Source organism: Rattus norvegicus, chromosome 5 (assembly GCF_021556685.1).
Source record: "Rattus norvegicus strain SHRSP/BbbUtx chromosome 5, alternate assembly SHRSP_T2T, whole genome shotgun sequence".
NCBI lineage: Eukaryota > Metazoa > Chordata > Mammalia > Rodentia > Muridae > Rattus > Rattus norvegicus.
In genome coordinates this window covers 147,255,813-147,274,469 of record NC_141538.1, presented here as the reverse complement: position 1 = coordinate 147,274,469, position 18,657 = coordinate 147,255,813, and the positions used below count along the sequence as shown (strand labels likewise).

Genomic DNA, 18,657 nt, shown 5'->3' with positions numbered 1-18,657 from the left:
ACTGCCCTTACCCTCTGAGCTATCTCACTGCCCTTACCCTCTGAACTATCTCACTGCCCTTACCCTCTGAGCTATCTCACTGCCCTTACTCACTGAGCTATCTCACTGCCCTTACCCACTAAGCTATCTCACTGCCCTTACTCACTGAGCTATCTCACTGCCCTTACCCACTGAGCTATCTCACTGCCCTTACCCTCTGAGCTATCTCACTGCCCTTACCCACTGAGATATCTCACTGCCCTTACCCTCTGAGCTATCTCACTGCCCTTACCCTCTGAGCTATCTCACTGCCCTTACCCACTGAGCTGTCTCACTGCCCTTACCCACTGAGCTATCTCACTGCCCTTACCCACTGAGCTATCTCACTTCCCTTACCCACTGAGCTATCTCACTGCCCTTACCCATTGAGCTATCTCACTGCCCTTACCCACTGAGCTATCTATCTCACTGCCCTTACCCACTGAGCTATCTCATTGGCTCCCCTACATTGATCGATATCCCACTGACTGTAAGGCTGCCTATACAATGAGCTCCCTGGGTCCACCCCTCTCTGTCCTCCTGGCTCTGGTGTTATGGCTGACTCTGTCACTCTGGGGTTTTTACATGGATACTGAGGGTCAGAACGCAGATCCTCCTGTGTGAGCAGCATCGCTTTGTGGACTGAACCATCTGCCCCACACCCTGGCCTTTGTAAAATATAATCACTTGAGAAGAAGACTAAACTTTATGGGCAAGATCCTTCGTGCAGTGACTAATAAAGCAGGAATTCTGCTTTGGACAACTTGACTGTGTTTTCCATAATTATACAAGAAAAACCATTTCCTGGGGAAAGAAGCAGGCAAACGTCTTGACACTGCTCCACAACAGAATAGTCAGAAGGAGGAGTAAAGAATGATTGTGCTGCTGTAGAAAAAATGTAGAAAAATTTTTGTTAATGTAAAGGCAAAAACTCCTGGAAGAACACACATGGACCGTTAGTAGCTGATGGTTTCTAAATGCAGAAAGAAGGGGATTCTGTTCTTCTCTGTCTGTTTCTCTTATTATTTATTTTATGTGCATTTTTTTTACCTGCATGTATGTCTGTGTGAGGAGAGGCTGTCAGACCCCCTGGAACTGGAATCACAAACAGTTATGAGATGCTGTGTGGATGTTAGGAATTGAACCTGGGTCCCCTGGAACAGCAGCCAGTGCTCTTAACCACTGAGCCATCTCCCTAGCCTCTGGTTTGTTTGTTTGCATGTTCGTTTGTCTTAATGAATTTGTTACTTTGTAAATTGTTTCAAATGCAGACAAACCGCTTACTGGGTCTCTGGCAGTTCTCATGGCTTCTCCTTGAGCACAGTCTAAGGTGACCAGTGAGGTGCCTCCTGGCATCCCTCCTTCTATGTAAGCCTCTGTCAGGTGGCATTACATTTATGGTCCTAAGATTTCTCCCAACTTGGAGACATGACCCCAGCTTTGGCCACATTGGCTAGTCCCTGTGTTCTGGGGCCCTCTTTTGTCTGCATCTGGCAGAAGTGAAAGGCTGCCCTTCATCTTAAGACATGTAGCAGTGGAGACCAAATGTGCTTCAGGTCCAGGGCAATGGACTCTGAGGGCCTTGGATGTTCTAGATGTGACCAGTTAAGCCAGGTTTCAAGGGAAGGAAAAGGAGAGACTGAGTGCTCTAGACATAGGGAGGGTGTTACCCAAGCAGAGGTGTGAGGGACCGAAGCACACCGTCCATTGTATTAGAGACCTTACTAGCCCAAGTGCTACAAATGCCACTGTATGTACAGCATCTTCCACCTCTGGAGGAGACTGTGATGGGGGACCATTCCCTTGCACTGGAATGACGCTAGGCGGAGTAAGGGCTGAGGGTCAGGTGGGTGGGCCTGGTCGACAAGAGCCCTGGTATTTCCAGCCTGTCTGGGTTAACAGGGTGGCTACTGCCACCTGCACAGTATCCTATGCAACCCTGATGTCATATTCATCCCAGAGGCTTGCCACAGTGCCTGGAATGCCACCATCAGCTGCCAACCTTCTGGATGACCTCTCTATTAGAAATACGAATGGGTTGGAGATGGACGCCTCCCAAGCCATGCACCAGTTGTCCTGAGAGAATGCCCATTCACACTCAGTCTCCATTCAGAAGACTTCCGAATTCTGCCACTCCCATCCTTCGTCCCAGTCCCTGACAGGCATCCCTCCACCTTGGACCTCTTTCCATGAGGCCCCTTTCTTCTGAGCGCCCTGCCTCCATCCCTGCCCCTACTATGCTGAGCTCACCCTTGTGGCTCCTCTGCTCGTCTGGACAGGAGCCCTCTTCGCTGGCTTTTCTCCCTCCCCTGTGAGCCTCCTAGGAATCAGAACACAGAGATTCTAGACTTAGCTTTGTCCCAGGCTGCGAGCCTTGGGCATAAACTAACCCTCTCTGAGCTTATCACCCAGGCTCCTTCAGGATTCAGACTCACTCACATCTGGGTCCATTGTTTTGGGAGGACTGCACCGGGACCTGGTCTTTTGTGCCTTTGACTTTAGCCCCACCCCGTGACTGTCTATGTTTGCTGTGACATCAGGGTAGGACTCTCCTGGATATCTGGTCCAAAGTGTTGACGCTTTTCTCACTTCACCTCATTCCTCGAGTAAGGGAGGAGCACTTTACAGTAATAAGAAAGATGAGAACTGTCAAAGCCTTTAGGGGGGATAAAACCACTGTGTGCGCTGTGCGTATGCATGTGCATGTGTGTGCTTGCCCAGTGTGTACAGTGTGGGCATCGGAGGTCGAGTCTGGGTGTATTCCTCTATTGCTCTCCTTCTTAGTTTTGAGATAGGATCTTGTCAAACCCGGATCTGCCAGTCTTCACCCACTCCCCCTGGTGCTGGGCTTGCAGATGTGGGCCGATGCCCTTAGCTTTGGTGTGTGCTTTACGGATCCAAATTTGTATTCTCATGCTTGCACAACAAGTGCTTCGCCCACTGAGCTATCTCCCCAACTACTGGAAGACCGTTCTGTATTTAGGGCAATTTTTTTTTTATACAAAGACAGAAGAGTAAAACAGGAAAATGAGCAGAGTTCAAAAGAAGAGCATTGACCTTTCTCCTGATATTTCTGTGCGACCCATTTCTGCCCTGCTTCCCATGATCTTTCCTTCCTCCTTCAGGTGGTCCAGAATTTTCAGGATTGGGACCGAGTGGACAGCTAGGATCCAATTCAGCACCTTGGCCAGCTCCCAGGACCTTCACCCAGCCCCCAGGATGTAAGCCTGTTCTAACTGACCTCTTGGCGTGGTGGTCCTGGTTCTAGCTGAGCTGGTGGTGAGCTTGGGGGTGTTAAACAGAGCCGAGACCCAGGCAGGAGGGGAGGAATCTGTCCATGTGAGCAGTCAGCCTCTTGGGATGGCCTCCCTGGCAGGAGGAAAGGCCTGTCCCCAGGGCCTCTGAGGCGAGCTGTGTACTGCCAAGAGACTTTATCTTTGTTGTTTTCTGTCTCTGCCACTGCCCCAGAGAGAGGGACAAAGAGATAATAGCCTCATTTATCGGAGACCAAATAGCCCAAGCTGCAAGACCCAACATTCCACTTTCCCTGGTAATCTAGTAGATCTCTGAACTCTCCCCAGTAGACATGGGGAAACTGAGGCCAGCAAGGGTTAGGAGCCTGCTAAAAGTCACACCTTTAACCCATAGGAACCTGTGGTTTAAGGTCCCTCTTTGAAGTTCAGGATCCTAGTTCTGGTGGCTGCCCTGTCACCCGGCAGTCATCCTCAGAGTCGAGAATGCTCCTCCAGGGAGGTCCAGTGGAGTGCGGCCTTAGTGCTAACGGGCCTGCTTCTAGCCCTGCCAAGGAACAGCTGCGGATCCCCTGGGCAGCGTTGCTTCGAGGTTCTAATGCTGAGCTAATGACACTACCCTCAGGGGCTCCTCCCTGTGGTTAGATAAAGCATAAAAATGTACTAGCACTTTGCTTGCAGGCTGTGTATGGGGACTCAGAATGAGCTTGAGACAATCAATTAGTCCTTCCCTACCCTTCCCTCTCGACTGCTTTGTCATCCTGACAGTCCCAACATCCTCCTTCCCCATATCCCTTTCCCCTTCCCCCAAGCCTCACTCTGTAGTCCAGGCTTCTGACTCCAATGCTGGATCTTCCGGCCTCTAGCACCTCCCCTTTCCTTGTCCACATCTCTCTGCCTAGGAACAATCCAGGGTCTAGTATGGGGTCTTCTCTTTCATCCCACCTCCGCCTTATAAAGACACAGCTAGTGTCTTACAGGATCGGATCTAATCTCCCTCGCCCTGCGGGTAAGGAGAGAAAGAAATGACCCTTTAAGGTAACACGAATCAGTGAAAAGCTAGGAGTGGATCCCGAGATTCCTGTCTCCCATGGCAGAGCCGCGGAGTCACAGCCTGTGTGCTCATGGGTAGCACCCTGGTGGACTTTGGCCAGCATGCTTCCCCATCAGTTGGAGGTAGGATGGACTTCCTTCTCCATAGCAGCCTAAGGACTTCCCTGTTTACCTTGTTCCAAGCTCCACACAGCGTACAGGAGGAAGGTGGACTTCTCAGCGGTCAAGGGAGCACAGGAGGTTAGAGAATCTATGTTGTTTCAGGTTTGACTGCAGGAGGCAGTTAAGGAGAGGCAGGGCCTCTGCAACTGTACATTTCGTAGCTCCCTAATAAAACATGCCAACTCCGTGCTATTAGCCCCATTCTCTGAGGGGAGTCACCGAGGCCCCATGAGGTTAAGTTGTTTTTCCTAAAGTGAAGCCTGATAGAGCCAGGCCTACATCGTTTAAGAGACTAGACTCTTGCTGCTGTTTATCTGCTTTCCAGGATACCCCATCCTCCCTTAGGCAGAGACAAGGTCTTTCCCGTTTGGCGAGCTGGCTGAGAACACAGATCTCACTGTCCGGTGTGGGCTGGAGGCTTCTCGGCCGTCACATCCTCTCTCTGGACTTCACTGTGCTCCTGATCTGAATCCAGCAGGGTTGCCCTGGGGAACTAGAATGGCCACCCTAATGGATGTCCCCTCCCTGGGGTACGACAGGCCGATTTGTGTTCAATCGGAATGAATGGGACGGACACCTGTGCCCTGTGATTTTAATTTAATACAAACTGACCAGAATGCACAAAAGGGGCCATGTTTTAAATAAAAATACTGCCAGGCATGGCCTGGCATCTGGGAGTGAGGGCAAGCAGGGCTCAGGGTTCCTCTTGCTCAGGGAAGCCTAGCGCATGGCAGGTTAAGTGGGAGCCACTCGAGTTCATCCATTCAGGCTCCCTGAGGATGGGCATGCTCACTGAATCCCAAGTGCAGAATTGAGGTCCCGGGACTACAAAGGAAGGCTGAGGCTGGGGAGCCATTTTGTCTATATTTCTGGTGCTACCCACTCCTTAGGTTGTTGCCTCTGGGCTGGGACAGGCAGGGACAAGAGCCATGGAGCAGGACATTTTTAGTGGTTCTGCTTCAAAGCCAAGGCCTTGAGGTGGATTCATGGATTCTCCTGAGTTCTTCACAGTTGGATTCATTGGCAAGGAAATTGTAGATGGGCCTGTTCCACCACCATGCTAAGTTTTGTCTATGGCTGAGGCTGGAAGAGAAAGACTACATTTCCCAAGCTGCTTTGCAGTCTGAGTCTGGGTTCAGACTCAAGTGTCCACGAAAAGAATCCCTCTGAAAGATGTAGAACTGGGACCTGAGTTGAGAGGGGGTGGGGCAGGCTCGGACAACCACTTGCTGGCATGGATGGTGGCAGGCAGCAGCTTGTGGGGCAGCTGCAAACGGAAGCGACACTCCTGGCCACAAGACACAATCCCTCTAGCTGCTGGGAGTTGGTTCTCCCCTTCCAGCCCTTTCAGTGATCTTGCAAGCCACTGGGGAGCCGATTGCAAATTCTTGTCCGATGAAGTCAACTAAAGTGGGTCTCGTTTGTGCATCAGGATCCTAAGGGAGCCAGATGTCAAGTCCAAGGTGGTGCCCACTAACAGTCCTCCTGCGGTTCAGGTCCTGACAGAAAGCACTGCTGCTAGCACCCTCTGTCCCTGCAGCAGGTCAGAGGCCTGGCTGATGAGGATTGGCAGGACCTCTGTCCTCAGGAGCTGTTGGGGACTTGGATCATCCATTGGTGCTCTGTCCTGATGGTATTCTGTATTGGCTTCTAGGTTCCTTATACCTCACCCTGCCCCAGAATCCATGGGCTAGAAGGTGGTGGCATGGTGTGGGCTGCCTGTCTTGTGTGACTTGCAGATTAGTGAGAGAGGAGGAAACCCACAGCTCTCGGCTTGGAGCACGGGTGACAGGAGAGGGTGACCCTCAAATAATCCTAGAACCAGCGTCTCCCTGGGTCCCTTGTGGACTTGGATCAAGAGTAAAGTGGCCCATAATTCTCCTGGTCAAGGGTGAGTCAATTCTTCCATGAGCATAAGAGGATTCTGTATATCTTATGGGCCGCAAGCGACTGATCACATCTGATCTGTCACGATGCTCGGTTAGGTGGGGGGGGGGGGGGCAGGGAGACAAGGGGAGATTCCCTTTCCCTGGAGGAATGGAGATGAGGGGTTCGGCAAGGGCTGCCCTGGGGAGAAGCCATGTCATATCCCATTAGGATCAGAGCTACAGGATATCAACCACAGAGCACAATCTCCAGCTCACAGATGGGGAAGAGGAGGCTGGGGGCGTTAAACAACTGGCCTGAGGTCTCAGGGTGGCCACAGTGGGCCTGCGTAGTGCAGACTCTCCATCTGTCAGGCAAGGCTCTTGCTGGTGGTCACAGCCCCAGGAGGCTTCGGTCTTCCTCTGCCCCGATTAGATGCGGACCGTGTTGATCCGCAGTGGCTGGACGTTCTTGCCGTTGGCATGGCTCTGGCCGGGGCTGAAGTAGGAGCAGAGCTTGCCAGGGAACTTCTCTCGGAAGGTATAGAGCCAGGACATGTCATCGGCATTGTAGAAGATGAGGAGGCCCTGGTCATAGTCCAGGAAGACACCCACCTTGTCAAGCTTGTCACGGACGTTGAGCCTCGTCCAGGGCTCTGTGCACGCGCTGTACTGGTTGCCGTCGTGCATAACAATGCAGTAGAAGCCACGGCTGGGCTGGATCTGGATGCTGCCCTTGCGACTGGCAGCCTCGTGGGCTAGCCCAATCACCCACTGGGTCTTCTCTGCCACCACCACTTCCCAGTAGTGGACACCACTACTGAAGGCCTCAGAGCCCAGCACTGACACCTCCACATCAAAGCGCTTCGGTGAGTCCTGAAGTGGTTGTGGGTGTAGGTTCCCATAGGCCACGATGGTGCAGTCGTCAGACAGGATCAGGCGCTGGTGGGCAGTGCCTGGGTCCAGGGTCAGGGCAGCCGGTACTAGATGGGAGAGAGAGGAGGGAGGAGAGATCATTTAGAGAGAAGGCTGTAGACTTACTATCCACTATCCCTGGGAGAAGGTCCTGGTTGGTGTCCAGGAGGCTGCTGACCTACTGGTGACCCTGAATAGAAAGCCTGCCCTCTTGTCTATTTCTTCCTCCTCTGCAAAATGGAAAGCCTACCATCTTTGCGCCAGGCTGCAGGGGTGTTAACTGGCCGCTCTGTGGTCACTGGAAGATTACCATGCAAAGTAGCAGAGGAGGTCCAGAATTGCTTCAGAGCTGGGAGGGAGCGTGACGATTAGCCAGATGATACTGCCCCCTAGAGGACAGTCTGGAAATGTGCATCTCTAAGACTAGTGGGATGGGGCCGTTACCAAGTGAGCTGGGATCAGCTTGTCTCAGGAGGGGCTGCTCACCCCCACCACTGACTTCCAAATGCCCTGCCAGACACGCAAGTGGTCGAGAAATCTTTGTATGATGATCCAAAAGTACAAGCTGCCTCCGTAGTGATGTGTAAACGTGAGACCGTTTTCCTTTTGTTTTGTTTTGAATTTTAAAACGCATTGAGGGTTTTGGAACACAGGGACCCATCAGGGAAGGCTACATTCTATTGTTATTGTTCGGAACTAAGAGTCACTTGCTCTTTTGGAAAACACATCTCTAAGGGTGACACCACTGACACAGACAACCCCCAAAATGCTGTTTCAATTACAATATGAGCACCTGGTTACGTTGTATTTTCCAGGGTAACTCTGCACGGGCTTCTACGTACTGACCTTCAAACCATTTAATTATGAACTGGGGATGTAGTTCAGTTGGCGAGGTCCTTGCCTGGCATGGACAAAGCCATAGGTTTGATTCCCAGAACCTCATAAAACGGGGCCTGGTGATATATTCCTGTAATTGAACCACTCAGGAGGTGGAGGCGAGAGGACCAGAAATTCAAGGTCATCTTCTATTCCAATTTGAGGCCAGGCTGTGCTGCACGAGGTGCTGTTCCAAAGAAGTTTAGCTGCAATCTGCTTCTGTTTTCCCTTTATATAATGGTCAGTTGTTATAAACATGCACGCACACCATTGTACGATCACATATATTAAAAAGTTATAGGTATGATCTGAGATTTTAAATTTTGTTATTAAAAAAAAACCCAGACAATATGTCCCTAAAGGTTGTAAATCTCTACTCTTCCATTTAACAGACAGGAAAGTCGAGACCCTCAGGAGCCCTGACTGATCTTAGGTCAAAAGATCCTATTCAAGGCCACCTGGCCCCTGGCCACAGCCTCCCTCTTCATTCAGGCCTAACTCCTTTGCTCACGCTGTCCACCCTACCCCCACCTGCCCTACATCCTCTCTGCCACACAGATCGCCCTAAGAGGCTCTTTCAAAGGTCAACCCTTTAGGAGCCGTCATGGAAGAGGACAGAGCCTCTGGAACTCCAGCGCTCTCTCTGTGTGGCTCTCCTACACGGGGCATGGTCTTCTGAGCACATTTTCCACCGGCTGTGCATCCGAGACCAAGGCCTAGGTTGCAGTGAGCTCAGCTCCTCCTTGAGAGATCAGGGCCAGCATGGAGCCCAGGATGGGCAGGCTCCTGGGCTCTCACATGTCTCTGACAGCGTTGAGCTGGTGGTGCAGGTTGGGTCACCTGGTTCTGAGCTGGCCATACCGGCTTAGCAGGTCTGATTTGACAGTCTCTTGAACGCTTGTCAAGGCCTCTGGTTTATTCCTTCTGCTTACTTTGATAACCTGCTCTGGGAACGGAGGGAACCTGGGACTGGCACTTGTCAGCTAGATGAGTCTTTCCAGGCCAGAGCATGACAGATAGGAGGAGCTGGGAGAAGCAATGGATTATGACTACAGTTCCTCAGGGGCAAGGACGTTTCCCAGCTCCTGGCTCTTTTCTTCTCAGCTAGAGCAGGGTCATGATGGCTCTAGACCGGGATCACTATCACTCCCTAGTCAGTGCCTCTGCAGACTGTACACACACAGAGAAATAAGACGCCCCAATGCTTGTGGCTGTCTCACTAGGCAGCCAGAGCAGATCCAGCATCATGTTTCTTATGAATCCCTCACAGGCTGACTGACGTGTGTGCGTGGAGCTTCTTCCACAAGCTGGGTCCTGGGAATTCACTTCTGCATCTCACGCTTCCTCAGAGCGCAGGGAGCTGTGCGAGAACCAGGAGCCCTGGTATAGAGGGGCCTGTGGAACAATCCTTTGTCCAGGGGTGTGAACAGGGAGGTTAACGGACACACACGTGAACTTTTGCCTGGATTCTGTCAGTCCCTGGGCAGTTGGTCGGAACAAGAAAGCTCCTGCCCTGTGCAGTGTGAAGAACTCCCACAGTAAGAGGAAAGGCTAGAAGGACGTGTGAGCGTGTGTGCACATGTGTGTGTGTGTGTGTGTGTGTGTGCACACTCAGAAACTATTTAGATACAGAGGCTGCATTGTTCATACTATAGGCAGTGGGGATCTGTTGGGGTGGAGAGGATGTGTGGGTGCTTGGGTCCCAGGGGAAACACCAGCATTAAGGAATTCAGGCTTCGGTCTGGAGAGATGGCTCAGTGGTTAAGAGCACTGACTGCTCTTCCAGAGGTCCTGAGTTCAACTCCCAGCAACCACACGGTGGCTCACAACCATCCGTAATGGGATCTGATGTCCCCTTCTGGTGTGTCTGAAGACAGCTACAGTGTACTCATATACAAAATAAATAAATAAATCTTTAAAAAAAAAAAGGAATTCAGGCTTCTATGTCCCAGGTGTAAGGAGATCGGTAGTGGGGAGACCCCAAAGATCAAGGAAATGTCAGGGGGAACCCAGCAAGCAGCATGAAGACTCATGACTCTTAAGCCTGTGTAGGACATTGTGAGCCCCTTCTAGAGTCCCTGCTGAGTGGGTCGGGCTCCTCCTGGTGGTTCTGAGACCAGTGTGGCAAGGAACAGCCTGTAGGCAGAGGACGGCCTGACCCAGGGGAGTCCTGCAAGTATAGGAGGCAGAAACATCCATCCTCTGTGCAGGCCCTGATTCTCCAGCGATGGGGCCAGCTCCTTGGGGCTAGGGCTAGGGCAGAGCCTGGAATTTTCCCTAGGATAGAGGTGTGGCCTGACTCTGAGTGTCTTTTGTACTCTAGAGATTGTGAGGCTACGACAAGGCTCCCATCTCGTCTTAACAAAGGATCCTATCTCCAGACCTTGAAGGTCTCTCCCTGAAGCTGGCTGAAGCAGTGGCCTTCAGAGGGAGCAGTCAGTGATCTGAGGGTCACCCTGGTGTCGCAGCTCCCCGACCCTCTACTCCCATTAAGAAGCCTGAACCCTCAGGATAGTGGCAAGACCCAGTGGAGCCAAAGCCTTTCCCCAGGCTCACTCAGGTCAGAGTTCACCTCTAGCTGTGACATTCTGACATTCTTGATTTATAAACAAAAGGCTGGGTGGGCCTGAGGCCTGCCTCCTCTCCAGGTGTGTCCTGAGTCTCTGAAATCTCTCTAAGGTTTGGGTCAAAAGGCATCCAGGAAGGGTCACAGATTTCCAAGCTCCATGAGGATGCTTTCTGTTCTTCAACTGTCACCCAAGCAGCAGAGAAAGCAGCAGAGAAAGACCGCCCAGGCCCCCAGGCCAGAACACTCTTTGTTCTCCAGTATAACAAGGGTATGATGGACAGGAAATACTCCTGTTTTCCCCCCTTCCAAGCCAGGCCTTAAAGAAGAGATCTGTTCCCACAGGCCTCCCACTTCCTCAGGCCCTCAGTCCTCTCAGCTTCCCTTCACAGTCCCTGCACAGAACAGGCATTGCCCTAGAGAGAGCACCACAGCAATGCCAGGGTCACGATGATGGTTGCCCTTTCTCAGAAGGGGAAACTGAGGCTCTCTGAGGTCAATGGCTTGCTCAGATTCTGTTTGGTGTGAAAAGTGAGTTGGAACATGAGTTAGGCCTTTCCATCACGTGGTCCCAGAAAGTCTGATGGGCTTGTGGAAAGTGTCCATCATACAGAATAACAAAGAGTAAAGCTTTTGCTTACTAAGTTACAGATCAACTTTACAAAGAAACCAGTTCCCTCCCTTATCTACCCTGGGCAAGGATCAGGACCATCCCTAAAGTTTAGGTGAGAAAACTGAGGTTCAGCTGAGGGGGAGCTTTGCCTTGGGTCGTACAGTGGGGTGGGGAACATTCTAGCACTCACAATGATTCCATCCAGATGAGTAGCAGTGGGGGAGAGGCCAGACAAGGCCGGGGAGACTGAGGAGGGAGAGGAGTGTCTGGTGTCCTTGGGACAATGGGTTGCCTGGCTCTCTGGGAGTTTGCACCTGGGAGTGTGTGATTAGGCTGGCTCGGTAGAGAGGATGGTGGGTGAAGGGCTGGGGGGCTGGGCGGTGGGCTGGAGGTGGTGAAGCATAGAAGCTCCAGAGTAGGGGACAGGTGTTAGATGGGCTTCTCAGGTGACCCAAATGGGCAGGTTGGGCTGTAAGGGAGGGGTAGGCAGGAAGCCACTGGAAGCCATAGCTAGGTCCCTGGGGGAAAGCAGCCCTCCCATCTGGACATAAAAGGCTCTGGTGCTCACTGAGGAGCCGGAGTGACTTCATAGGTCCTGCAGACAAAGAAAGGGGCCCAGCCAAACAGGTCACTGTTGTCTGAAGTCCCAGGGGAATTTACTCAGGGAAGAAGGCTCAGGTCACACACCTGTCCCTTCAGTCTTTTTGCAGGCAGTGTTCTCAGGGCCTGTGGTCCTAACTGAGGCACTTTTGTTTTCACAAGAAGTCTGACCATGGCCAGAGACACTTTGGGTTGCTATAACAGAGGAGAAGGGACAGTGGCATCTCCTGAACAGAGGTTGAAGGTGTTGCTAGCCTCCTGTGTGTTGGACAGGACCACTAGCAAGACCCTGTTGGTCAGTGGTACAGAGGGAGGTACATTTGCTCACTTGTGACAGAGGCAAAAAGGAATACTACCATCCCTGTTGTTTAAAGGATGTAACTGGCTTAGAGGAGGAATGGGGGCGGGGGTATCTAAGGGCCTACAGCAAGGCCCTTCATTCAACACTTACATAGTCCCTACTATATACGCTAGGCACTATTCTAGAAGCAGACCTGGGTCTAACATCTGTCCTTTTAATTCCTTCATGAACAAACACTGATTGCTGGTTGTTGAGGATCAATTGAACCCAGCATCTATGATCTTAAAGCTCAGAGTCCAGAGAGAGTGAGCCCCCACACATGGATCAGGCATCATGACCAGGAAACCAAGAGGGTGGCAGTTCAGCAGAGGTGCTTAAAAGCAAAGCTACAAAGGAGAGTGAGTTTTGGTCGTCAAATACTGACGAAGATGCCAAGATCCCCAGACAAATGTGCAGAGGACAGAGAATTTAGCTGGCTCAGTACAGCCCAGTGTGACGTCTTGGGGAGCTTTGACTGATGGGGTGAGGTACCTATGACAGGGATGGAGCAGGTGACAGCAAGGCAGAAAACATCTAGACCACCTACTCAAGGGGTGCCCCTACTCAAGGGGAGGAGAGACAAAGATCTCAGGGTTCCTGTCTCTGTTCAGGTGTCCTGCTTCACCAGCACATGGTGACATTCCCTTAGAGGCGGGGTGCGGGGGGAAGGCACACCCCAGGAAAGCAGTTGAGTTTATTAGAAATTGTTCTCTCCCCCAACCCATTATTAGGCACTGAATTAGGGGCCGCCTTCAACCCTAGGACAGCTGGATGGTATACTCGATGAGGCCTGTAACCTGTACGAGAGCCCCAGCTCTGTGCCCCAGCATCTATACCCTGGAAGACTGTACTCCGTCTCTGCTGGGGCTCAACTGGCGACATCCTGAGGTGACTCATGCTTCCTTTGGAACTTCTGATTAACCTCCCATCCTCTCTTCCCCCAGATGCCGCTCCCACCCCTGCGACTGCCATATCCGAGGCTTCTGTGATATGTGTAAGTCTCATGTCAGAGCCCTTATCCTGCTAGACTGTCAAGGGCTGGTCACTTGTCTGTCTCTTTTGACTCTTGAGGGACATTCACTATAGAATAAAATAATCAGCCCATCCAGGCGGATGGCCTCTGACGCCTGTGTTAGGACAGGGCACATCTGTCCCTCCGCTTGGGGAACAGGCACAGTAATAGAACGTCTAGCGGAGGGTTTTCTGGAGACACAGGGAGCTCTGCATAAGCTCTGGGATGAGGCACAGCAGATGACCCATCCCATTGCTTAAGCTCCAAGCCTCCAATTCTACACGGGTGACATGTGGATGGCTGTGGTAGGTATCCCAGGACCTGAGTGGGTTATAAGGGCATTAAACATTTAAAGAACCAAACAGAACAGGAACAGGCCCTCTGCTCACTTCCTGCTCTGCCACCTCTCACCTCGGGCCCAGGTGGCAATCCATACTTCTCCCTGTCTCGCCAAGAGGACAGAGTCTCACCTGGGTGGATGTCCTGGAAAAGAGATTTCCAGATGGTGTACTGCAGGGGGCCCGTGTACTTGGAGGTCGGGAAGTCTTCGTACGTTAGGTTGGTCTCATGAGTCTTCCCTTTGAGCCTGGAGGGAGAGCGGGAGAGAAGGCTTTGTAGGGTCTGGTACCCACCTCCAGGGTGTGGTCAGCCATGAGTGATATGTCTGTGGGACTGAGGTACAAGTGCCAGCTTTTTCCATGCCTGACCTTTCTGTTACCTTCGGTTTGCTTGCTCCTCTGTAAAATGGGTACTGTGTGGTTGTTTCTCAGGCTTCTGGGCAAAGTCAAGTGCAGAGGGGTACTGTGTTAGAGCCTGCCTTTCTAGGACTGCATGGAGTACTGGACAGAAAATGCTTAGCTCAGTGGCTGGCTCAAGGCCAACATCTAACACATGACGTTAGTGCTAAGTGTTGATCTCCAGCAAGCCAATACTCAGGGAAGCCATGAATGGGAACTTTGAGAAGCCTGGCCTTGACCCCTGGCTTCCCCACCAGCCCAAGTAGCCTTGACTAACTGATCTAATCTCTGAGCCTCAGACTATACTCGTGAAATGACTATGAAAGTAATGTAACTCTGTATGAGGCTCAGAAGGTTACAGTGATATAACGTCTATGTAGAATGATACATTGTATCCGTAAATCGGCTGAGGAGATGGCTCCTTTCCTAAAGTGCCCGCCTTGCCAGCAGGAGGTCCTAAGTTAGACTCCCCATCACCCACATTAAAACCAAAACAGGTGTGCTGGTGCACACTTGAAATCCCAGCACTGGAGGATTGATTCTCTGGAGGCTTGCTGGCCAGCCAGTCTTAGCCTGCTTGGAGAATTCCAGATCAGTGAGAGACCTCATCTCAAAAGACAAGGTTGGGGCTAAAGAGACACCTTAGTGGTTAAGAGAGCTGGCCCATCCATACATTGTTGGTATACATCCAAATACACACACACACACACACACACACACACACACACACACACAAAATAGAAGCCTTAAAAAAACCCACAGTGGGGGTTGGGGATTTAGCTCAGTGGTAGAGCGCTTGCCTAGCAACCGCAAAGCCCTGGGTTCGGTCCCCAGCTCCGAAAAAAAGAAAAAAAGAAAAAAAAACCCCACAGTGACTGGGCTGTGGTGGTGTGTGCCTTTAACCCCAGCCCTTGGGAGGTAGAGGCAGGCAGACCTCTGAGTTTGAGGCTAGCCTGGTCTACAGAGTGAGGTTTAGAATGGCAGGGCTTGACAGAGAATCCCTGTCTCAACACCCCCCCCTGGCACCCCCCCAAAAAAACCCTCAAGGTGGAAAACACCTGAAGAATGACAGTTGAGTTTGTCCTCTGGCTTTTGTACATATGAACACAACATTTCTCCACAATGAAACAGCCTAAAATATATGTGACATATAATACAAAAGTGTGTTAAATGACTATAAACATCATCAAATATTGCTTATGCTGTTATAATACAGATAGAATATATATATATATATATATATATATATATATATATATATATATATATATATCGTTCTGAGATACGATTTCACTATGTAGCCCAGGCTGGAACTCACTACATAGCCCAGGCTAGCCTCAAACTTGGGACAAACCTCCTGCCTTAACATTGCTAGTGTTGTGATTACAGGTGTCAGTCACCATGCCCAGCTCAGAATATATTATACTCAGGATAATATGGAAGATCTTCAGCCTCAGCTCTAATACATTTATACCAGATTCCTTTAAACGATCATGATGTGATTAATGAATTATCTGCTGGCAGCCCCAGCTCCCTGAACCCCCCTCACTGCCTTGGTTGGGTTGGGAGAGGCACTGGGGAAGCCTGCAGGCAGGCGGCACTTACCTCTCAGACAGGGAGGCCACTCCAGCAAGGAAGGTGTGCCGGTCGGTCTCAGCCAGCCGCTCCTGCAGGATCTGGGCCCCCTCTTGCACCTTTCGCAGTTGCTGGCTGTAACGCTGGACCTTCTGTTCAATATCGGTCAGCGTGCGGGCGGTGTCAGCCTCCAGCTCCTCCAGCATGGCCTTCTGCCGCTCTCGCAGTAGCCGGTGCAGCCGCTCAAAGGCCTCCCCAATGGTGGTCCGCAGGCTCTTGGTAGAAGACTGTGGGGCGGGGTGGGGAGCAACTGTCAGGGAAAGTCTAGGTGGCACCCAGTGTGAATCTTACTGTGTTCAGTTGCCAATGGGAGGGGGAAGCCGGAACACAAAGATGGGGAAGGGGGGGGCTTGCTGGGTAGGAAATGGCACATAGAGTAAGGGAATGAGATGGGACCTGCACACACCTAGAGACACTCCCTTCCCTTAGGCCCAAGAGGAGATGAGGGAGTGACTGGGTCTCTAGCTGTAGTGGGCTCAACTACCTGAGCTCGGTGTTACCTCGTTTCCCTATCTGCAAGAGGGGTTACAAAAGCCATATTGCAGGGGCACGTTTATCACATGGACCCTGGGCAGAAGGAAAGCTAACAAGATGGTGGTTTCTAACAGGCATCTGCATGGAGAGATAGCTTCTGATTGGGCTCTTGGGTTGGGAGGAGTGTTGGTTGGGGATGGGGAGGTGGGAGCAGGCAGGCAGAGGGGGCAGCCAGAGGAACACTGACATTCACACAGGCTACACAGGATGTAGCCACAATGTGGGGCCTGCCTCTGCAATTTCACTTTGTGAGCCTCTGGCTGGCAGTTCATAGAGTCAGAGACCCCACTGTGCTCAGTGCCTGGGGCTCTGTGGGAGGCTCCACAAAGGCTCAATTAGGGCCTGTTCTCTCCTGTGGTAGTTGCTGGCCTGCAGGAAGAGCAGCTGGCAGTGGGCCAGACTCCCTGCGCATGCCCACCCAACACGCCAGGAAGACAAAGAAGGAGTGGACTGAGAAGCTGGGGATGGAGGCACAGACTGCCGGAGGCCTGGAGTCTCTCACCCAGAGAGGATGAGGCTGCCGCTTCTGGGAGGATGGGCTCCACCCACCTCCCCCTATCCTCCAGAGCAGTCTTCCAGGGCCTCCAAGTTTCAGGGCTACCCTGTCTGGTTCCTGCTAACCTGCTTTGCAGCACCGTTCACCCAATGGCTGCTGCTGGTCTCGGTTAGTCTCCATTTCTGTGTCCGTGCCTCAGCAGTTGGGGAGAGCTCCTCCAGAGAAACTTTTGTTTCACTTTTGCAGATGTTAGGCAGGCTCTGTCTCCCCCACAGTGTCCCTTTAACATTTGCACAAGCCCTTCCTAGGTAGGAAGGTCATGTTCCCTGCGAGCATCCTGCTCATGTCCCTGTGAGCATCCCCAGGCCTGATTCATACTGAAGGTCAGGAGCAGTTTGTGTGGTGGAGGGGACAGGGATGGAGGGGACTGGATGGAGGGACTTGCTTAAGATTGCATCACAAAGCTGGGGGCAGACTATGACTCCTTTCTAACGTTATGAATCCAGGACTAGAGAACACGAATGGAGAAAGCGGATGGGAGGCAGAGAGAGGGGATCAGGAAGTGTGGCATATCAGAGTGTCAGCCCAGGAGTTCTGTACACAACCCTATTGGGTCTTCCAAACTCCTTACAACGTCATACATTTTGTCACTAAAACAAGCTTCGGGGAGGAGCTGGGGGCTCAGGTCTGTCTGTCAGTCTCTCCCAGCTGAAATTTCCTCAGTGATAAAATTGGGATTACACTTTCCTACTTCCAAAGGTGTTTTATTATTGCTGTTACTTTCTCATTCAACTTGCTCAATAACTAGTTACTGTAGGTCAGGCACTGTGCTAGGTCTGAGGAGTCTAGCTCTCATGACTCCTTTCATCTTGGGGGGTCCCAGGGATTGAACTTAGGTTGTCATCCAGTTCCTTGGTGGGGAGGGCAGTCCAGTTTACCACATTCCCAGACACACACTGGGTCTGGTGCAGCTGTGGCCATTTCAGAAACACTGCCAAGAACATGTCATCTCAGAGCCTACCAAGGAAAACACGGTTGGAGGAGGGAGAGCAGACAGGCCCCCAAGGCGAGGCCATTGGAGGGCAGGCAGGCGCGGCAGCGAAGCCAGTCAGACACCAGGTGAAATATGGCCTCAAAACCTCCATCAGCATTTCTTATATAAATACACCCAGTCCAGACAGGAAGCCAGGCTGGGGAAAGCGAAGGGGGTGGGGCCCCCAGCAGCACACAGATGGACAGGAAAGGTGGGCAGGAGGTCAGTGGAGGAGAAGGAATGTGGGGGGAGAAGAGGGGTGAACAAGGGGAGTGCAGCCGGAGGGGAGAACAGGCCCATTCAGACAGGTTCCCATCTGTCTCTCCTCATGGGAGCAGTGCGGAGTCGTTGGACAGAGAAACTAAGAGGAGAAACACTGAGGTCACAACCTTGTAGCTGTTTCCCATCTCTCTCCCACTGAGGGGTCCTGCTCAGAGGCCTCTGGAATGTCCTGAAGAAATGTTTGTCGTGACCCTCCCAAGACCACGCTGTGGGTTGGTGACTACAGCTGATGTGCAGATGGAGGTTACCAATGGCTTCTCCAGGCCAGGTGACCCCAAGGCTCTGCTCCAGTGACGCTGGCTTTCATCTTGTAGAGCAGGGTCATCCTAAAGTCATTTCCCAGAGTCCCCCTGTATGGGAAGCTCTCCTTCCAGCCCTGATGTTCTAGATTGAACTGGTCAGAGTCCCTACTGTTCAGACAGGAATAGGCTTTACCCAAGGTCACGGGGTCAGTGTTAGGACTGGATGTGAGAACTCCTCTCGGGTTAGGGATAAAAGGCTCTTTCCCATCACTGTAGCCAGAGACCACGGAACAGAATTTCCTCCCACTTCTCAGAGTTAGAATCAGGTTCCCTCAACATCTTGAGATAAGGTCTTGCCATGTAGCCCAGGCTGACCCGGGACTCAGCATTCTCTTGAGGTAGCATCCTTAGTGCTGAGTTATAGGTG

At 51.8% G+C, this 18,657-nt stretch overlaps 1 protein-coding gene across 1 annotated transcript in view; it reads right to left on the bottom strand.

Moving 5' to 3' along the window:
• Positions 1 to 5,066: 5,066 nt before the first annotated feature.
• Trim62 (tripartite motif-containing 62) overlaps positions 5,067 to 18,657 on the bottom strand; it is a 28,688-nt gene continuing 15,097 nt past the window's right edge. Inside the window, 3 exon segments of the mRNA NM_001427672.1 lie at positions 5,067 to 7,332; positions 13,742 to 13,857; positions 15,614 to 15,870. Of these exon segments, the coding sequence (NP_001414601.1) occupies positions 6,782 to 7,332; positions 13,742 to 13,857; positions 15,614 to 15,870 (924 nt within the window). The 3' untranslated portion in view covers positions 5,067 to 6,781.